The sequence below is a fragment of the Saimiri boliviensis genome, chromosome 7 (assembly GCF_048565385.1).
Source record: "Saimiri boliviensis isolate mSaiBol1 chromosome 7, mSaiBol1.pri, whole genome shotgun sequence".
Lineage (NCBI taxonomy): Eukaryota > Metazoa > Chordata > Mammalia > Primates > Cebidae > Saimiri > Saimiri boliviensis.
In genome coordinates this window covers 26,476,195-26,495,326 of record NC_133455.1, presented here as the reverse complement: position 1 = coordinate 26,495,326, position 19,132 = coordinate 26,476,195, and the positions used below count along the sequence as shown (strand labels likewise).

General features: G+C 44.2%; 1 protein-coding gene across 5 annotated transcripts in view; it reads left to right on the top strand.

Moving 5' to 3' along the window:
- The window catches only part of RFX4 (regulatory factor X4), a 183,032-nt gene extending 164,800 nt beyond the window's left edge, over nucleotides 1-18,232 (top strand). For 2 of the 5 annotated variants that reach the window (XM_074402290.1, XM_010340247.2), the window contains 3 exons: nucleotides 3,673-3,835; nucleotides 6,889-7,027; nucleotides 16,599-18,232. In XM_074402290.1, the coding sequence (XP_074258391.1) occupies nucleotides 3,673-3,835; nucleotides 6,889-7,027; nucleotides 16,599-16,871 (575 nt within the window). In that variant the 3' untranslated portion in view covers nucleotides 16,872-18,232. The remainder of the gene's footprint in view (nucleotides 1-3,672; nucleotides 3,836-6,888; nucleotides 7,028-16,598) is intronic. The other 3 variants (XM_074402292.1, XM_003929645.3, XM_074402291.1) reach the window with 2 other exon arrangements.
- Nucleotides 18,233-19,132: the final 900 nt, after the last annotated feature.

Genomic DNA, 19,132 nt, shown 5'->3' with positions numbered 1-19,132 from the left:
CACAGGAGCCCATTTTTCCAAGAGTTCCACTAGCTTTTTGTTTGATAACGTCTATTCCTAACAGCATTTACTCCTTCAACAACAAATTCAATGGAACAAAAATTTACTGAACACCTACTATTTGGCATACCCTCTGTTGGGGATACAGAGATGAATAAGGAACAGTTGCTGTGCTCCAGGGGCTCACACAAAAGTAACCTCTGTTGCAGTGTCTCAGGTGATGGCTATTATCATGACTTCTTCCCACTGCTTGGAAAAAAAAAAATTATTTGGCTTCCTTGGCTGCCCCGTTTAAATATCCACTGATCTCACTGTGCTCTCCTGAGGTCCCAGAGGCTTCAAGGGTTAATTACTTGCTTGTTATGGCTAGTTCATTGTTTTCCCAAACTTTTCGCCCTCTCCAATTCCAGTTCTAGTTGTAAACTTTGCTTAATGTATTAATGTTTTTCTTTTTACAGAGGCAATACACATTCATTACAGAAAAATACAGATAAGTAAAATAAGGGAAAAAATTTTAAAACCCTCCTCAATCCCACCACTCAGTGATAACCGGCTTTAATAAAGATGGCATTTTTAAAAACCGTAACAGTAATATAATTTCACATGAAGTTCAAAACATAGAGGAGGGAAATTATGCATAATCCAGTCATCTGAGTCGTGATCATTTTGGGGATCTTCCCTTCCAATTTTCTTGTACTTATAAATCAAGCCTAACATGTCGCTTGCCAAAGTCATTATCTTTTGGGAGAAGAATATGGAGTAGATGTGCAAAGCAGGAAGGGGTACTTTTAGCCATGCTGGTAAATAAGGACACTAGTAATTTTATAGAAAAACATGCTTAGAAATTTGCCGTAATTGGTTAAATTACCATTGCTATTCAAATGGTTCACCCCTGGTAATAGAATCTCACCCAAGAAACTTGCCTCTCTTCCTTGGGGTCTGAAATGAGAGATACAGAAATATCTATTTTAAGAAAGTCTCATGTAAGAATACCTGAATTTATAATGAAGTGTGCTTGAATACCATTAAAAGCCTATACCACGTGCCAAGCTCTCTGACATACATTATCTCAGTTAATCCTGACAACACTCCTGCAAGACAGATATTATTACTCCCATTTTAAAGATGATGAAACAGAAGCTCATAAAGTTTCACAGTCTTGCCCAAGATCTTACAGCTAGTACATGGCAGAAGCAGAACCCAGAGCAAAGAGACATAATGGTAGAGGATATAAAGTGTGTGGCAGAAAGTGTGTGGGTTTGGAGCCCGACTGAACCACCCACTCAGCCTGGGACCCTGGACGAGCTATTTAACATTCTGAGTTTCCTTGAACTGGACTTTTGAGTGATACTGTTAGCCTGCAGTTAGTGTTGACAAAAGGAACCATCCTTAGAATCAAGATGAAGTCCATTGTAAGAGTGTTGAGGACATTGTTGAACAATTCATAGTTGTCCCCTTAGGAAGGCATCTGAAAGTACTTGCTGTTGGCTCTGAATTTGGAGGACAGTATACTCCTGAGCAATCGTCAGTCTTAGTGTTCCTAGCTAGTCAGGTTTCCAAGAGCACTGGCTCCTGGAAAACTCAGATCTAAGTTTAAAGTTCACATATAGGAAGAATTTGGGCCTTTGGCATGCTTTACCTCATTCTAGATTGCACTTTTCACCTCCAATTCTGCTTTTCTTTCTTCTTTCATTCCTACTTCCATTTTATTGTCTTGAATCTTTTGTATTGCTATACACTCTCTTAAATTCTTTTGGATTTAACCCTCAGTTTCCTCATCTACAGATGGGGGATAATCTTCTCTTAAGGGTGTGTGACAAGCACTCAGCACAGTGCATGGTCTGCACGAGATGCTCAATAATGGTGTCTCCTTTCATACTCTTGAAATAAATCTTTGTCATCTCATTACAACAATGGACATCATTTGTATTCCAAAAGAGTCTTCAGTTTATGAAAGGGCTCACCAAAGGGTTCTTTTAATAATAAGCCAATGTATTTAAAATAGGATACCACTTCCACATTCCTTCAAGGGTATTCCTTACTGAGTCTCTGCATAACTGGCACAGCGCTGATCCACCAACTCTGCTTCCTTCTACTAATGCATGTCAATGCAGCTCCTCTCATATGCTATTTGCAAAGTCCCTGGGATGGAATGGACTAATTTTTAAAATGAAAACCTTTCCTTTATCTTTCCAGAGGAATTTTTAGATAAAAATGGTCTGCTGCAGAAAATACAGGATCAATTATTCTCTTTTACTTCACCTTAAAAACATCCTCCCTTAACAAATTCTTCAGTTTTCCATATACCTAAAGGGGGCTGTTGAATCCCATTCCCCCTGCCTTCTAAAATAAGCTTAATTATTTCCATTAACATATTTTAAAATTTATCAGAAATTAAGTTGTCTGATGAGTTTATTATTTCTGTTAATGTTTCTTAAATTATCATTAAAAAAATTCTAGCCCAGGTGCGGTGGCTCATGCTTTTCATCCTAGCACTTTGGGAGGCCAAGCTGGGGAGAATCACTTGAGACCCAGAGTTCAAGACCAGCCTGGGCAACATAGTGAGACCCTGTGTCTATAAAAAATTTAAAAATTAGCTGGGTGTGGTGGTACATACTTGTGGGGAGGCTGAGGTGGAAGGATCCCTTGAGCTCAGGCAGTTAAGGCTGCAGTGAGAGCCATGATCATGTCATTGTACTCCAGCCTGGGTGACAGAGTAAGACCTTGTCTCAAAACAAAACAACAACAAAAAACTAACCATCTCATAAAATACTAAGCATTTAATTTTGTCAGGTTTTTATTCCCCAGTCTTTAGCACTTTCCAGGTATCCAATTAAATTAAAAACTAAACAAAGGGAATTCATAATATGCATGGAATAGGTCACTGTCCAGGTCACTGTCTAATAATCTTCAAAAAGACCCGAGCAGGCAGAGCCCAATAATCTACTTATGGTTTCCTAAAGCAATTTGTTGGATCCTTAACACCTGTTGAGCTGGGTGCTGAAAAGTTAATCTGCAGTGCCTACCTGGGCTAGATTTCCCCAGGCTTTCCTTTTCTTTCTTTCCCTCCCTTCCTTTGTTCCTGTCTTTACCTTCCCTTTTCTCTCCTCTAAAATTTTTGTTGAGTCTTTTGGTGGCCAGGCTCTGTACTAAGCACTGGGAATCCATTGGTGGCCAAAATAGACCAGGCCCCTACCCTCCTGGTGCTTTCTATCTGGTGAGGTGGCCATTAATCAAATCACATTCACTGATGGGTATAGGATTACCAATTGCAGTAGGCACCACTTAGGCCTACAGTACAGTGAGGGATCTGGCCTAGTCTGGGATTAGGAAGAGGACAGCTTTTTGGACTGTGAGAGGAAGAATGAGTGGGTAAAAAAAGAGAATGGTGAGGATTCCAGGCAGCAGAAACAGCACGTGCAAAGGCCCTGTGGTGCTGGGAATTGTGGTACTCTGGAGATAATGAAAGAAAGAGACTGTGGCTGGGCCAGATAAAACAAAAGACAGAGGGTGGGGGATGCCTCTGGTGAGCTCAGCAGAGCCAGAGATACATGTCTGGTTAAGATTTTTGCCTTCAACTTAAGAACAAAAGGAAGCCACTAAAGTGGTCTAAGGAAGAACAAGGGATATGAGGACTGTTAATGATTGAGATGTCTTAATTTGTCTCTGCAGGAGCAATGCAGTCATACACGTGGTCTCTAACATACACAGTGACGACGGCTGCTGGGTCCCCAGCTGAGAACTCCCAACAGCTGCCCTGTATGAGGAACACTCATGTGCCTTCTTCCTCTGTCACACACAGGATACCAGTTTATCCCCACAGAGAGGAACATGGGTAGGTAACTTTCCAGGGATGCTGCTGGACTTTAAAAATTTGATCTAAAGAGTCTGAGTGCAGCAGCTCGCACCTGTAATCCCAGCACTTTGGAAGGCTGATGTGGGCCTTAAGGTCAAGAGTTCAAGGCCAGCCTGGGCAACATGGTGAAACCCTGTTTCTACTAAAAATATAAAAATTAGCTGGGCATGGTGGCTATAATCCCAGCTATTTGGAAGGCTGAGGTGAGAGAATTGCTTAAACCTGGGAGGTGGAGGCTGCAGTGAGCCAAGATTGCACCACTGCACTCCAACCTCGGTGACAAAGCGAGACTCCATCTCAAAAAAAAAAAAAAAAAAAAAGATATAAAGAGAGGTTTCCTTAGAAGTTATTTTCTCAAAGAACAGGAAGGGTGCTACCCTGTGCTGAGTTCTCACAATGTCCTGATCATCATATTGTATAATCCCCACAACAACCAGGGGAGGTAGGTAGGTAGGTAGGAAGGTGTTAGTGACCTAATGACCCCATTTTACAGATGAGGGAATTGAAACTTGTTTGGTTATCTTCAGTTCCCCAAGGTCACACAGCTGGAACATGGTGGAGCCCAAATGGAACAAATGTCTGACTCCAAAGCCTGTGTTCCTCCCTCTTTACTCCTTTAATGCCTCAGCTGAAAACCCCTTTCAGCAGTTTCCCTGCGTGGCTCCTTATACACTTTGCAGACTTACAAAACTTCATCTTAGGTCCAAGTCTTTGATGACTCTTTAGAGAAGGGCTTCCCCACCTGAGGGCTGGAGGTCCCTTTAGGGCTGTAGTTATTCACAGGGTTCAGGGAATTCTCCATAGGTTTCAGCAGTGCTTTATGCCCTGGATAAATACATCATATGTTTTGCCCATATATATATATATATTTTTCAAATCTGTGGCATGATGTTGCTGTGATGAATGAATTACAAATCCATATAAAAGTGTGACCTCAACCTTACTGGCTCTTTGCCGTTATGCATTGTCTTTATCAAAAGACACTAACCTTACAATGTCTAACGAGCAGTGATCTGAAAAAACACTTGTGATATTAAAGAAAGAGATCCTGGCTGGGTACAGTGGCTCATGCCTGTAATCCCAGCACTTTGGGAGGTTGAGGCAGATGGATGACTTGTGGTCAGGAGTTCCGAGACCAGCCTGGCCAACATGGTGAAACCCCATCTCTACTAAAAATACAAAAATTAGCTGGGCATGGTGGAGCAGGCGCCTGTAGCCCCAGCTACTCGGGAGGCTGAGGCAGGAGAATTTCTTGAATCCAGGAGGTGGAGATTACAGTGAGCCGAGACTGCGCCACTGCACTCCAGCCTGGGGAATAGGGCAAAACTCCATCTCAAAAAAAAAAAAAAGATCCTACCATGTGGTATAGTGGGCCTCACCTGCAGCCACTCACAGGCCAGGTCCCTGTGGGGGAACATGGGAAGAGGAAGGGAAGGACCTCTCAGGTCCCTTCCACACAGTTGGCTCAGCATAACATGGCATGGCGGTGCCCTGATGGTAGGCACAGGCCTGGATGTTGGTGTTCTTTTCCATAGGTTCAAGTGCCCTGAGCGTTCAGTCGGGCAGCCATTATTTTCTCAGGAAGCCTTTGAGAGTATTTCCACACATTTAGAATAGATTTTGAAAAAACCGTTTCCGAGAGATTTTTGATTCAGAAGAAATAACAGAAAAAAATACTCACATAGTCATAGGTCAGCATCTTTGCTATAAAGATGTTACCTAGAAGGACAGTGATAATAATAGGCTATGTCTACACAGGACTTTGTTTTATAGAGTGTTCATACATACGATCCTCAGAATGACCATGCACAGTGTTTTTATGGATGTAAGAAACAGGGTCGTGAGAGTCACACAGTTAGAAGGCAGTGGATTCTGGCTTAGGACCAGGGTCTTTAATGCCTGTTTGACCACACTATGGTGTCTTCCCCCAGGAGACAGCTTACAGAAACCTGCTACATCCTTCCCTATGATGGGGAAGCAGAGGCCTGAGTGATATAAAAATATGGGCTGGGCACAATGGCTCACGCCTGTAATCCCACCACTTTGGGAGGCTGAGGCGGGCGGATTATGAGGTGAAGAGATCGAGACCATCCTGGCTAACATGGTGAAACCCCATCTCTAGTAAAATACAAAAAATTAGCTTGGCATGGTGGGGCACATCTGTAGTCCCAGCTACTTGGGAGGCTGAGGCAGGTGAAGTGCTTGAACCTGGGAGGTGGAGGTTGCAGTGAGCCGAGATTGCACCACTGGACTCTAGACGGGTGACAGAGCAACACTTCCTCTCAAAAAACAAAAAAACAAAAAAACACCACACACATAAATCTCACAGTGATTTCTTTTTTGTTTTCCCTATTTGATTTCAGGATACAACAACAGAGCTTTTAAACACAACAGGAGTAGAGGTTTCCATCACTAATGATGTTTGGCTCAGGGCTAGATTTCATCCCTGAATGCTGGCTAGGGGGCAAGGGAGGTATGTTCTAGGTGTTAAGGGAGAAGGAAAATCAACCTGGGGTTTTAAATTTATCATAACAAGGCCACAGGGTGGAAATAGTAAGAATCAAAAAGAAGAGGCCGGGTGCTGTGGTTCACGCCTGTAGTTCCAGCACTTTGAGAGGCCAACGTGGGTAGATCATCTGATGTCAGGAGTTTGAGACCAGCCTGGCCAACATGGTGAAACCCTATCTCTACTGAAAATACAAAAATTAGCCAGGCGTGATGGCATACGCTTGTAATTCCAGCTTCTCAGGAGGCTGAGGCAGGAGAGTCATTTGAACTCAGGAGGCAGAGGTTGCAGTGAGTGGAGATCATGCCACGGCACTCCAGCCTGGGCAACAGAGTGAGACTGCAACTTAAAAAGAAAGAAAGAAAGAAAGAAAGAAAAATGGGGTTGGGGCTAGTAACGGGGGAAAGAAAAGAAAAGAGAAAACAGAAGAAAAAGAAAAAAAATAGATGAGGTTTGTAAAAGGTGTCAAACTGATCTGTTCTCTTTGCTATTACTCACACTATTCAATGTGCTTGATGCATTTTAGATACACGGGAAGCTATAACTATGGGAGCTATGGCAACCAGCATCCTCACCCCATGCAGAGCCAGTATCCAGCCCTCCCTCATGACACAGCCATCTCCGGGCCACTCCACTATGCCCCTTACCACAGGAGCTCTGCACAGGTGAGTCAGTGGTCCTGCTTTCTTGCCCAGGCCTTGGTATGCTTGGTGCCAAATCTCGTTAACTTTAACACGGTTCAAAAACTGTTATGCACACTGTTTGTGCAGTATGTGTGTCCCCAAGGAGAGGACGGCCTTTTCATCAGTGTCATTTCTGGCCTCCGGTGGCTGGGCCACAGTGGGTGCTCAGCCAGTGTTCATGCTCCATTTGCTCTCTCACACCTGGTTGCTAAACAGTTTTTTTTTTTTTTTTTCATTCTATTCTCTCTTTGTCCTCTTCATGCCAAGATCTAATCAGCTGCATGTCTGCTGCCCTTTTTCAGGCAGCTACCCTCACCCTGGGCCTTGGGTCTCCTTTCCCATCACCATCCTCTTGGTGCTGACATGAGGGCATGGAATCTTGTCAGGACTGGTCTCTCAACATCATTCTAACTGGTCTCGTCATGTCCCGTGTCTGCTCTTTTTGTCCAGCCCGCACACGTAATCTTAAGCGGAAGAATCCTCCTGAAATGGATCCCTTTTCAGATCACTCACAGACCCCACATCTCCTTGGGCTCCTCACTGTCTAATAAGCCAGATCAGCCCTCTGTGGCCTGTGGGGAATAGACACTGTAGCCGCACTGGAGAAACCACCTCTGGACACTCTCCCTGTCTAACACTTCCCTGTGCATTAGCTGTGATCCGACTGGTTGCCAGTTCCATTCAATTCTGCGTCCTAAGTATCTCTGTATTCCCTCTGTCCTTGTCTCAGCCAGGCCTTTATCATGTCTAACCTAGATGAAGACAGAAGCCTTCCTGGCGGTCTCTATGCCTCTAAAATGTGCTCCATTTCTGGTCCACCCCCTACACTGCAGCTAGAGGAGTCCTTAAGAAAAAAAACCCAATAACCATGACACTTTCCTCATCTTTGGTGCATCATCACTTTCCAGGTCAAGTTCAATTCCTTAGTATGTCTCTTAAGACTCGTTATGTTTCTGGCCTACCCACCAACTCCCTCCCTGCCTCCAGCTATGCCAGCTCCCGTGCAGCTATCCTGCATGTGCTGAGTTCCTCCATGTCTTTGCAGATATTGTTCCCTCTGGCTGGGTGTCTCTTCCCCAGTCTCTTCTGCTGGCCATTCATGACAAATATCTTGCCATCCTTGTGGCATGGCTGAAAGTACCCTCTTGCTTCCTCCAGGACCTTATTAGGTGCCACTCATTGAGTTTCCTCTCTTAGTAGCATTTCTCACATCCTGTTATCATCACCAATTATCCTGTCTGATATGCACGGTGATCCTAAACTCCCTGAAGGCAAAGATTAAGTCCAGTATCCTCAGGTCACAGAATACGACACCAATCAGAAAGAGCAGCTACCTTCTCCTGAACACATGCTGTGTGCCACGCTCTGCACTGAGCACTCTCCACACCTCCTAGATAACCCCTGCAGAAGAGGAAGTGAGACTCACAGTAACCTGCCTGAGGATTTGAACTCAGGTGGTGTGACTCCTGTCCAGGCTCTTAGGCACCACCCCCTGCCGCCTCTCAGATGTAGGCATTCACTAAAGATACACTGAGCAGATGAGTACACGGGAGGTGGCATCAGCATGAATGTGCCGAGCATGCTCACTCTATCCATGTATGGTGTGCCAAGCATTCTCACTCTATTCTGCAGGCACAGGAAGCTACGGAGTGGCAAGATCAGAGCTATGATTAAGAAAGAGTGCTCTCAGGGCCCCCATATAACAAACCAAGAAGAGGGACTGGTGGAGGCAGGGGGCTCTGCTTCAAAGCACTTGTAGAAGTTTAGGAATGAGATGGCAGGACTGATGCTAGGGTGGACACTGTAATTGCATCAGCTCAGCATACAGTCTTGTCTCTGAGGGAGGGCACCAAGGAGAATGTATCCACAAGACATGGGCACTCAGGGCAAACAGGTGTTTGTTTTGATTTCCATCTATAGTACCAAGGGGAGCCCTGGTTTAATCCCCAGACAAGCCAAGAAGTTGATTCCACTAAATCATCATCTGGGGCATTCATTATAGGTGTCCCAACTGCGTCACACAGAGATGCCAGCTCCTTAGGAGCTTGCTCTCTTGGGAGCACTCTGTGCTCCTCACTGTGATCCACTGCATGACTGAGAACTGCTGCAACAGCCTAGATCACTCCACACACTCTAAGCATCTCATTCATTCATTCATTCCTCAAATGGCTCCTGGGTAACTACTATGTGCAAGCACTGCGCTAGCCACCAGGAGTACAGTGAGAAGGAGACGGAGCATGCCTGCTTTGGCAGAGCTCATGCTCCAGTGGGAGACAGCATCATCAAGCCACAGCTCTGGGCACTGTCTTCATTCTTTCTTCACTTCCTCATTCCCCCTCATAAATGTCAGGAGCTGGTTTTCTGGGGTGATATTTTTTAAAGCCATTCCCATAAAAAGAAGCCAAGATCTCCTCAAAACCCATAAGGTCCCTGGTGATCAAAGACAGGTCTGCAAAATCTGCTCTGGAAGCCACAACAGCCCCAATGGGAACACTGTCATTTAATAGCTGGTCGTAGTAGAATAGCCCAAGGACTAAGAAAAAGCCCATGGAAGGGCCCTTCTAATCCAGACTAGGTGTGAGAGTTCAAAGGGTTGTAGGCCAGGCTCTTTGCCACCATGCCTTGAGACTCTTAGACGAGTGCCTCTGACTCTCCCCTCCGTACACACACACACACACACACACACACACACACACTCTCCACTTCATGATTTATGCCTTAGTCTCCATCTGTAAAATGGGGTGGGAAGAAATTAATTATATCAGTCTCTACCCAGGTTGATAAGTGAGGTCAGTGTTCAAAACATACCTCTCTGGGGAAAGGTACTGTCTAAAGTCACAGTATCCTTTGTTTTGTTTTTCACTGATATTTATTCAGAGCACCATTCTAAGCATAATTAAATATACAGACTCACTTAATTGCCATAGCGACCTTGGGAAGAAGGCAGTTTTGGAGATAGGATCTCACTCTGTCATCAGGCTGGAGTGCAGCAGCACAATCTTGGTTCATTGCAACCTCCACCTGCTGGGTTCAAGTGATCCTCCCATCTCAGCCTCCCAAGTAGCTGGGACTATAGGCACATGCCACCAAGCCCAGCTAATTTTTGTGTTTTTGTAGAAACAAGGTATTGCCCATGTAGACCAGGCAGGTCTAGAACTCCTGGGCTCAAGCGATCCTCCTGCCTCAGCCTCCCAAAGTGCTAGGGTTATAGGAATGAACCACTGCATCTAGACTTTGCCCTCGGTTTTTAAAGATGAGTGACTGCCTCAGAAGGTAATGGGCCTCAGGCCATATATCTAGTAAGGGACAAAGCAGACTCAGATGCAAATCCTCCAGTTCTCAGTCCCAACTCCAAACCAATTGTACTGAATACTACTGTTTGGGAGAGTAGAAGGTAAACTCAAGAGGTTACTGCTGTGATTCTCAGTAAGTTTCAAGTTGCCAAAGAGAAGCACACCCGCCAAGATAATTTCTTTCCTTTATTGGTTCTTTAGTTTAAGGTTGAGCATAGAGAAAATCCACTGCAGGACTAATTAGTTTTAGCTTTCCAGAGCAGGGGTCAAGCTGTTCCAGTTCTGAGTAACTGAATATCACACTTCACTAAATCGACTCACCAGGGAAAAGGTCAGTCTGAATTAGCAGAAAAACTGCAAGTATACATATAGTTGGAGAAATGCAATTGGTCATCAGCACAAAAGTAACGGAAACTACTGCAAATAAACGCAGCTCGGTTTGCCTTAGAGGGCTGATACATCTGTGAAGTGCAGTAATTATAGGCATCCCAGCATTTACATGCTCAAAATAATTTTAAGTCTTTTGTTTTCAAAATAGAATATGTGTATGCCCTTGTTTACACTACTTATTTGCACAATACATGCTTTCTTCCTGGGTAATACAAAGGTAAACCTCCCAGCCCAGCTTAGATTCTTGTAACTTCTGATTTACTAAGTCCAGATGAATGAGGTTTGACAGTGTAAGGCAGGCATCCCCAAACTATGGCCTGGCCCACAGGCCGCATGCGTCCCCCTGAGGCCATTTATCTGCCCCCCCACCCCCGCCGCACTTCAGGAAGGGGCACCTCTTTCATTGGTGGTCAGTGAGAGGAGCACAGTATGTGGCAACCCTCCAATGGTCTGAGGGACAGTGAACTGGCCCCCTGTGTAAAAAGTTTGGGTACGCCTGGTGTAAGGTTTGAATTATTTTGGAAAAACATCGCAACTGTGCTGCACTTGTTCACATCAAAGTAAGCTGCCTCTTTCCAGGTTCCCCATTCCCAGGCCCGACCAAAAGGAGAAAATAAACCAGACCAAGTACATAGCTACAAAATGTTTCTGAGCCTCATTCAATACATGTTCATAGAATCTCTACCTGTTGAGCAGCCATAGTGGAACTGGGGCCCTTGAGTTCAAAAGCCATTTGATCACACTTAGAGTGGAAAGCTGTTCCTTATTTCTCATCTGAAAGGCAAAGGCCCAGCCTTATCAGCTAATCACTGCCTCTCACAGAACGTCCAGCAGTCTGGCCCAAACCACCCAAGACCACTGGGTGCTACAAAGTTTGCTTAGGGCACTCTACTTTGGGATGGCATCTTGGGCCAAAAGAAAAAAAAAAGTCAATCAACCATAGTGTTGTAAGATCTCTGACTGTAGAGCCAGGCTCCCTGAGTTCAAAACCCAGCTTTGCCTCTGATTAGCCCTGTTCCTCAATTGTCTCATCTGAAAAATGAGGATAATTATGGTATCTATTTCATAGGGTTGTAGTGATAGTCAAGTAAGTTAATAAAGGTTAGAACAGGGCCTGGCTCACAGTTAACACATTTTGTTATCCTTCGTAATACTACAGTTATGATATTATTATATTTAGGGTAATTTTATAATTAAGATCTGTCTCCTTCACTGTATAGCTCTGTGGAAGCAAGGACCAAGTCCTTTTTATCTCCCAGTTATATTTCCATGGCTTAGCACAGTGCTTGGCCCTCAGTGGGTGCTCAGTAAATACTTGTCAATGAAATGAATGAATGACTGGATCCTTACTCTGGTACTAAGTTGTTGTATGACTGCAGTAGATCATTTCCCTTTTTTGATCTCAATTCTTTCATCTGTAAAACCAGAGGTAGAACCAGATGGTCAGTCACTAAGGCTCTTCCTATCATTAATCGAACATGACCCTATGATCAATTCTCAAAAGAACATTAATAACAGCTAACACATTTAGAAAACTTATTACATGGAAGTTCTAAGTGTTTCACATGTAATAACTTAATCCTGACTCTAAAAGCTCAGCAGCAGCAGGATGGTGGCTCATACCTGCAATCCCAGCATTTTGGGAGGCTAGGAGCCTAGGAGTTCCAGTGGGAGGACTGTTTGAGCCCAGAAGTTCGAGATCAGCTTGAGCAAAGTAGTGAGACCTCATCTTTATAAAAAATTTAAAAATTAGCTGGGAGTGGTGGCACATACCTGTAGTCCCAGCTACTTGTGAGGCTCAGGTGGGAGGATCACTTAAGCCTGGAAGGCACAGGTTGCAGTGAGCTGAGATCACCCCACTGCACTCCAGCCTGGGTGACAGGACAAGACCCTGTCTCAAAAAAAAAAAAAAAAAAAAAAAAAAAAAAAGCTCAGCAGATGTGGACTGTCTGACAAAGATTTTTTGGGAGCTACATCCTTCTCCAGAAGAGGCTAAGAGAAGAGTCTAAGAGGCTGGGGTGAGCCCTCTGGCAGTACTTTGGTGCAGTGAGAGCCGTCTTTCATAGGAAAACAGTTTGTGCTCCTGACTGGGCCACCTTTCACCCCTTGTTCAAGTAGTAGCTCATTTGGTAAGGGAAAGGAATAAAGGGCTCTTTCTTCCTTCTCCATGTGTAAGAAAGTCAGCCTTTGGTATGGAGAGTCATTCCTCAAAATAGATCTTCCTAATATGGTTCCAAAGAGACCAAGAGTCAATCACAGCTGAGATAGGCTTATGCCATAGGCATCTGATGAGCATTTGTGCGTGCAGGCACACACACGTGCTCACAGGCACCCCTCACACGCTCCTCTCAAGGGGTGGTAAACTGGTGACTTTATGTCCTTTTTAAAATCAGTAGCAACAGCATGTGATTTGATCCAGAGAATGGTAACTTCCTGTTACGAGCCCTCAACAAAAAGTGCCTTATTCTGGACAGAGATCTCTGGACCCTGGGGTTTGTGCCCAGCATGCTTATGGACCCTGCATGAAACCGGATGTAAAGTGTAAGAGGTGAGGCGGGTGCCATGGGCCAGCCTCTGCCACTCCCACCAGACTAAATAGAAGCTTCATTGGTCATGTTAATGACCAGGCCAAGGCAGTGGGCACTTTAGCTATCTGGTCTTTCAATGGTCTCTTCACTACAGGGAAAACGAGTCACTGACTCATTTGCAATTAGCTGACCTAACAGGACAGAATTTTCCAGGCTGGATTCTGTGGTAACAGAATTTTATTGTCACATTAGAGATATTTTGAGCCAGTCTCATTTCCAGGCAATTACTCTTTTGAGTCTATGACACAACTTCTGAGCACAGCTGCGTCGGGGGTCCCTGACTAGGCACAAAAGCCACACTCTCTCACGTTCTGTGGGAAAGATCCCAAGTCCATTCTGTGACATTTTACCTACGCGAGCTAAGGCAAGGGGGAGGACTCTGTCAGAACCAGCGAGCCGAGGCCAGGTGAGAATTCTAAGGCCCCAGAGCTCTGTCGGGGAGGAGGGAGCTTAATGAAGGTAGGAGATTAAGGTCTAATGGGCTGGCCTCCAAAAAGGGAGCACTCTCCCCCTCCTGGGTAACTTGGCAGTGGCAGGTCATATTGATGTAGGGAAAGCATGCTCCCCAACTGGGTTTCTCTTTTTTTTTTTTTTTTTTTTTTTTGAGACAGAGTTCCGCTCGTTACCCAGGCTGGAGTGCAATGGCGCGATCTCGGCTCACCGCAACCTCCGCCTCCTGGGTTCAGGCAATTCTTCTGCCTCAGCCTCCTGAGTAGCTGAGATTACAGGCACGTGCCACTATGCCCAGCTAATTTTTTTGTATTTTTAGTAGAGACGGGGTTTCACCATGTTGACCATGATGGTCTCGATCTCTTGACCTCGTGATCCACCCACCTCAGCCTCCCAAAGTGCTGGGATTACAGGCTTGAGCCACCGCGCCCGGCCTCCCCAACTGGGTTTCTATGCTAGCTCTTCCACTAGCTTGCTGTGTGACTTTGGGCAGGACACTTGACATCATGGGGCCTGGTTTTCTCATCTGTACAACATGGGGTTGGCTCACAGGATTCGTTCTAGTGGTAATGTCCCAACATTCATTCGCCAACTATTATTTAGCACCTGCTAGGTGCCAGGCACCGTGCCAGATGTTGGGAACATGGTGTTGAACACAGCAAAGCCCCAGCAGGAGCATATAAATAAAAGCCAGTAGAAAGACCTCGCTGCTGGGCAGGATGGTAAGGCCCCTGGCCTGAGAGGCACAGACTGGGGTGTTTAGCTTCTTGAGACAGTATTCCAGAAAAGACTCTCCGAAGAGGTGACAGTTAAGCTGAGATCTAAAGAATGACAAAAGGGCAGGCATGGCAGGAGCCAGGGGTAGGGTGGTAGAGAAGGGTTCTAGGCAGAAGGAACAGGCAGGACAGAATTCCCTGTGGTGGGAACCAGCTTGGCATGCCACGGGACCAGAAGTGAGGCCTCTGTGCCAGGGAGAGCACCAGGAGGTGAGGTGACACCTAGGAATTCACTTGAGAGAACTCCTGGTTCAGGTGGGGGAAGCAACCTTTTTGAAAAAGTAAGGATCCTTTTATAGTAATAGTTCCTAATGTTACCTGTTTAATATACCTGGGATCTTGTTTTTGGGGGCAGGGCCCAATCTTACTATGGTCTCTTTGGGATTTAGAGCAGTTCCTGCGTCAGAATTGGGATGCCATGGGACCAGAGGCCTGAGGGTTCACCACTGCTGCCACACAAACAGCATCCTGTAGGTTCCCATGATGCAGAGCACAGGGGTGTGCGCCAGTGTTTCTGATCTGATTTGGAATTAGGAAAGCCTTGGCGTGCTGTCCGTAGTCTCCTTGGCAACAGCCCTTAGTGCCTTCTCCCTTGAGTTCTCAGACACCACCTACGCCCTTCTCCCTCTTTCCTAACTGTTCTTTTGGTTGTGAAGTGGCTGTACTTTTGCTATGTAAGGCATGCCATCCTATGTAGGGGGGAAAATCCATCGCTCCCTACTGGAATTGGGATCCGTCTTTCTTGATCTCTGATTCACTGGTTCTCTTTGCATGCTTCAGGCCTAAGTGCCTTCCCCAGCTCCCCTTAGACTCCCACTCACAGAGACAGAGCAGTTCCCTGTAGCCACCTAGACTCCAGGGAGCAGCCATTGTTGTCATAACCCCTTCTCCCTGCTGTCTAGGCTTCAGCCTGTCTGTCTCCCTCACAGGAGGCAGCCTCCCACCTAATCCCCTGGGACTCCACTCTCCAACTGTCAGGGAAGACAGATGGGGAGCAGAAGAATTCATACATTCACACACTCTCTCTCCTCCGTGCTGCTCTTGCCATCCTTGTTGATTGGCTCCTGGCCTTGCTGGGGTGGCCCTCAGCACGGCAAAGAAATCTTTGTGCAGACTGGCCTGTAGACTGGGAGCTCTAAAAGGGAGCCCATAGTTCCTCCCCTTCCTCCCCTCTGATGCTAAACAGGGGCTTATTTGCATAGCTGTCTTGGTAACAGAAAAGAATGTAAAAGAAGCAGCACTTCAGAGGTACTTCTCTTATTCCTAATCCTTTCTACAACTACTTCCCCTCTTCTTGGAGCTACTAACACCTGTGCCTCTGACCTGTACAAAAGCTCCCCTCCTCTTTCCTCTCAATTGGTGTCTCTTGACTCCTTCCTCTACATTCACACCAAGCCCAATTCCTATTTGTGTATCTTCCAGGAGTTCAGTGAATGTGAACCAAAAAGAAAGATGTTCTCTAAATAATAAGCACTAATAATAACCTTCGAAATTGTTGACTTGCTTCCTCTTCAAAAGCCTGCTTTTAGGCTGAAGTTCATAATTGAATTCAACTATAAAATGCTATTTTTTATAATGTCATTGTATTTTACTTGGCAGTGTTACACTCTTGGGTTGATGGAATAGGACCTATTACATCTCCATAATTAACAATAAAAGTCACTACCATCCATCTGTACATCCATATTTATTTATCTGGACATGCAGTTACTAGTGTATGTGTGTGTGTGTGACAAACACACACTTTCCTGTATTCCTGGTGTGGCTATTTTTCATTTTGGGTTTGACTTCCCAAGACATTCTAGATTATGAACAGAAAGACAGTATTCACTTGGGAAAACACCAGCCCAACTCAGGCTATGAAATCTATTGTATTTCTCCTGTTCATTTCCCTAAGACCAAGGTTCAATTTTGTAGAAGTTCAGTGATTCCTCTCCATCAACTCTCATTAATAGCATCTTAAGAAATTTAATTTAAACTATAAACATGGCTGATACTGTGTATATGCAACTTCAAGCTAACGTTAACTTTGTGGAATTTCTTTCCCCTCAACAAGTACCCTTTTAATAGCCCCACCTCCCGGATGGAACCTTGTTTGATGAGCAGTACTCCCAGACTGCATCCTACCCCAGTCACTCCCCGCTGGCCAGAGGTGCCCTCAGCCAACACGTGCTACACAAGCCCGTCTGTGCATTCCACGAGGTATGGAAACTCTAGTGACATGTATACACCCCTGACAACGCGCAGGAATTCTGAGTATGAGCACATGCAACACTTTCCTGGCTTTGCTTACATCAACGGAGAGGCCTCTACAGGATGGGCTAAATGACTGCTATCATAGGCATCCATATTTAATATGAATAATAATTATTAATAATAATAATAAACCCAACACCCATCCCCCAGAAGACTTTATCTCTATACATTGTAACTCGTGGGTTATTCCTAAGTGTCCATTTTCCTAATGAACATGAGGATGGGATTCAATGTGGGATGAATAAACTTTAGTTCAGAAACAGAACTTACTAAAAGTCAGTGGGATTGGGTTTCTGTAGCCAAGCCAGACTTGACTGTTTCTATAGAGCACTATCTTGGGCAGGCCATTCTGTGCCTTTTCCCTCTGTTCCATGACTTTGCTTTGTGTTGACAACCACTTCTAGTAAGCTACTGACTTTCCTGTTGACAAAATCTCTTTAGTCTTGAAGGATGGATACTGGAGACAGAATCTGGTTTGTGTTCTTGGATGGGCACATAATTTACCAAGAGCATTCACCTTGCCATCTGTCTGTCATCGTACTGTACAAGGAACAGCCCTCAGACATGTTCTGCACATCTCTTCTTCCTAGTGGTATCATCACTGCTTCCTGGAGCACCAGGGCTAAATGGGAAGGTATCTGGAAATTCTAGATTTTCTGTCAGACCCACACCTGTCACAGTACCTGCATTGTCTTGGAATGTAAGCACTGTCTTGAGGGAAGGAAGAGGTCTGTTTTGTATTGCCTTAAGTTGACTGAGGTTTGTAGGAGACCGGTTCTTCTACATATAAGGATTTGTCCTAAGTTTGCACAATGGCTAGTGTCAGCAAAAGGCAAGAGAAGGTTTTTTTTTTTTTTTTTTTTTTTTTTTAAGTTCTATGAGAATGTGGATTTATGGCATTGAGTATCACACTCAGCTCTGCTGTGTTAACTTTGTGAAACTGGATGGACCAAACTTTAACTTACCAAGCACCAAGTGTGAAAATGACTTTCATGGTTCCTTCATAAAACTATAATAATTTCCGACACTTTGATAGAAAAAAATTCAAAGCTGTGCCTTTGAGCCTATACTATACTGTGTATGTGTGGAAATAAAAATGTATTGTACTTTTGGAAAATTTTTTCGTAGGCATTTTTCTGTCAGATTTGTAGTAATTTGTGAGGTTTGTTAGAGATTAATATAGGTTTCCTTTCTGTATTATAAAATGCACCACACAATTATGGTGGACCTATTACCCTATGGGTAAGAAATAAATGGAAATATGACATCGGATGTTTTAGCAACTGTTCTGTAAATAAAATCTTTGATCACACCTCTCAGTGTGATAATTGTGTCTACAGCTAAAATGGAAATAGTTTTATCTGTACAGTTGTGCAAGATATGAATGGTTTCACACTCAAATAAAAAGTATTGAAATGACCTGCTTTCTTTCACTTTTCATTTGACATGACCTCTGTCTGTGTGTGTGGGTCTGTGTGTGTGTGTGATATATATAACTAACATTCTGAATTCTTAGGGTGTAAGTAGGCAGAAAAAAACTGAGTAGTCTTACTTGGCTGTGTTTATCCAGTTCCCCATCATCTTGTCATATAATAATAATTAAAATGTGTATAAGCCGCACATCATGTCCTTGAATAATGATTAAGTAAATATAGTACCTACAGCCTGACAGAGGTTTGCAGGGGACCAGTTCTTCTCTACACATGGAGATGTGTCCTAAGTTTGGACAGTGGTTAGTCTCACCCAAAGGCAGGACCCTTTCAGCTCTTATAGGGAATATTATCTTCAATACCAACATCATTAAGAGGTCCCCTGGTACTTAGTTTATTATGCTTTAATGATCACTGGGTGTAAAGATATTTTAAGTGCAGTGCTTTAAATGCTAATAAACTTCTGGAACAGAACAGTAACATTACTGCATACTTAATAAGTATTAACAGATTCTTCTCCAGCACTGTATTTTTATTCTGGGGCTGAAAGGAGTGGGGTATAGAAGAAGTACAATGATGGTGTTTTCATCAAACATTATGAGTCTAGGATCTCTGAGAGGTTCAGAACCACAGATTTCCAGAAATTGGAGTAGTGAATATATTAACTAAAAGGCATGAGAACTTGACAACTCAATTTGCATTTTGAAAGATTTATATTTAAAGTCAAGTTCCTACTTTCTATTACATAATATATTTATACCTGAACATGATTTTTAAGATTAAAATTATATATTATACAGAGCATCCCCTTGTATTTAGCTATGTTGTTCTACAAAAAGAAAGCAGATGAATTTCACTTTCTGATGGTCAATTAGTTTGATCTTTTGTCCAAAATCCACTAGTT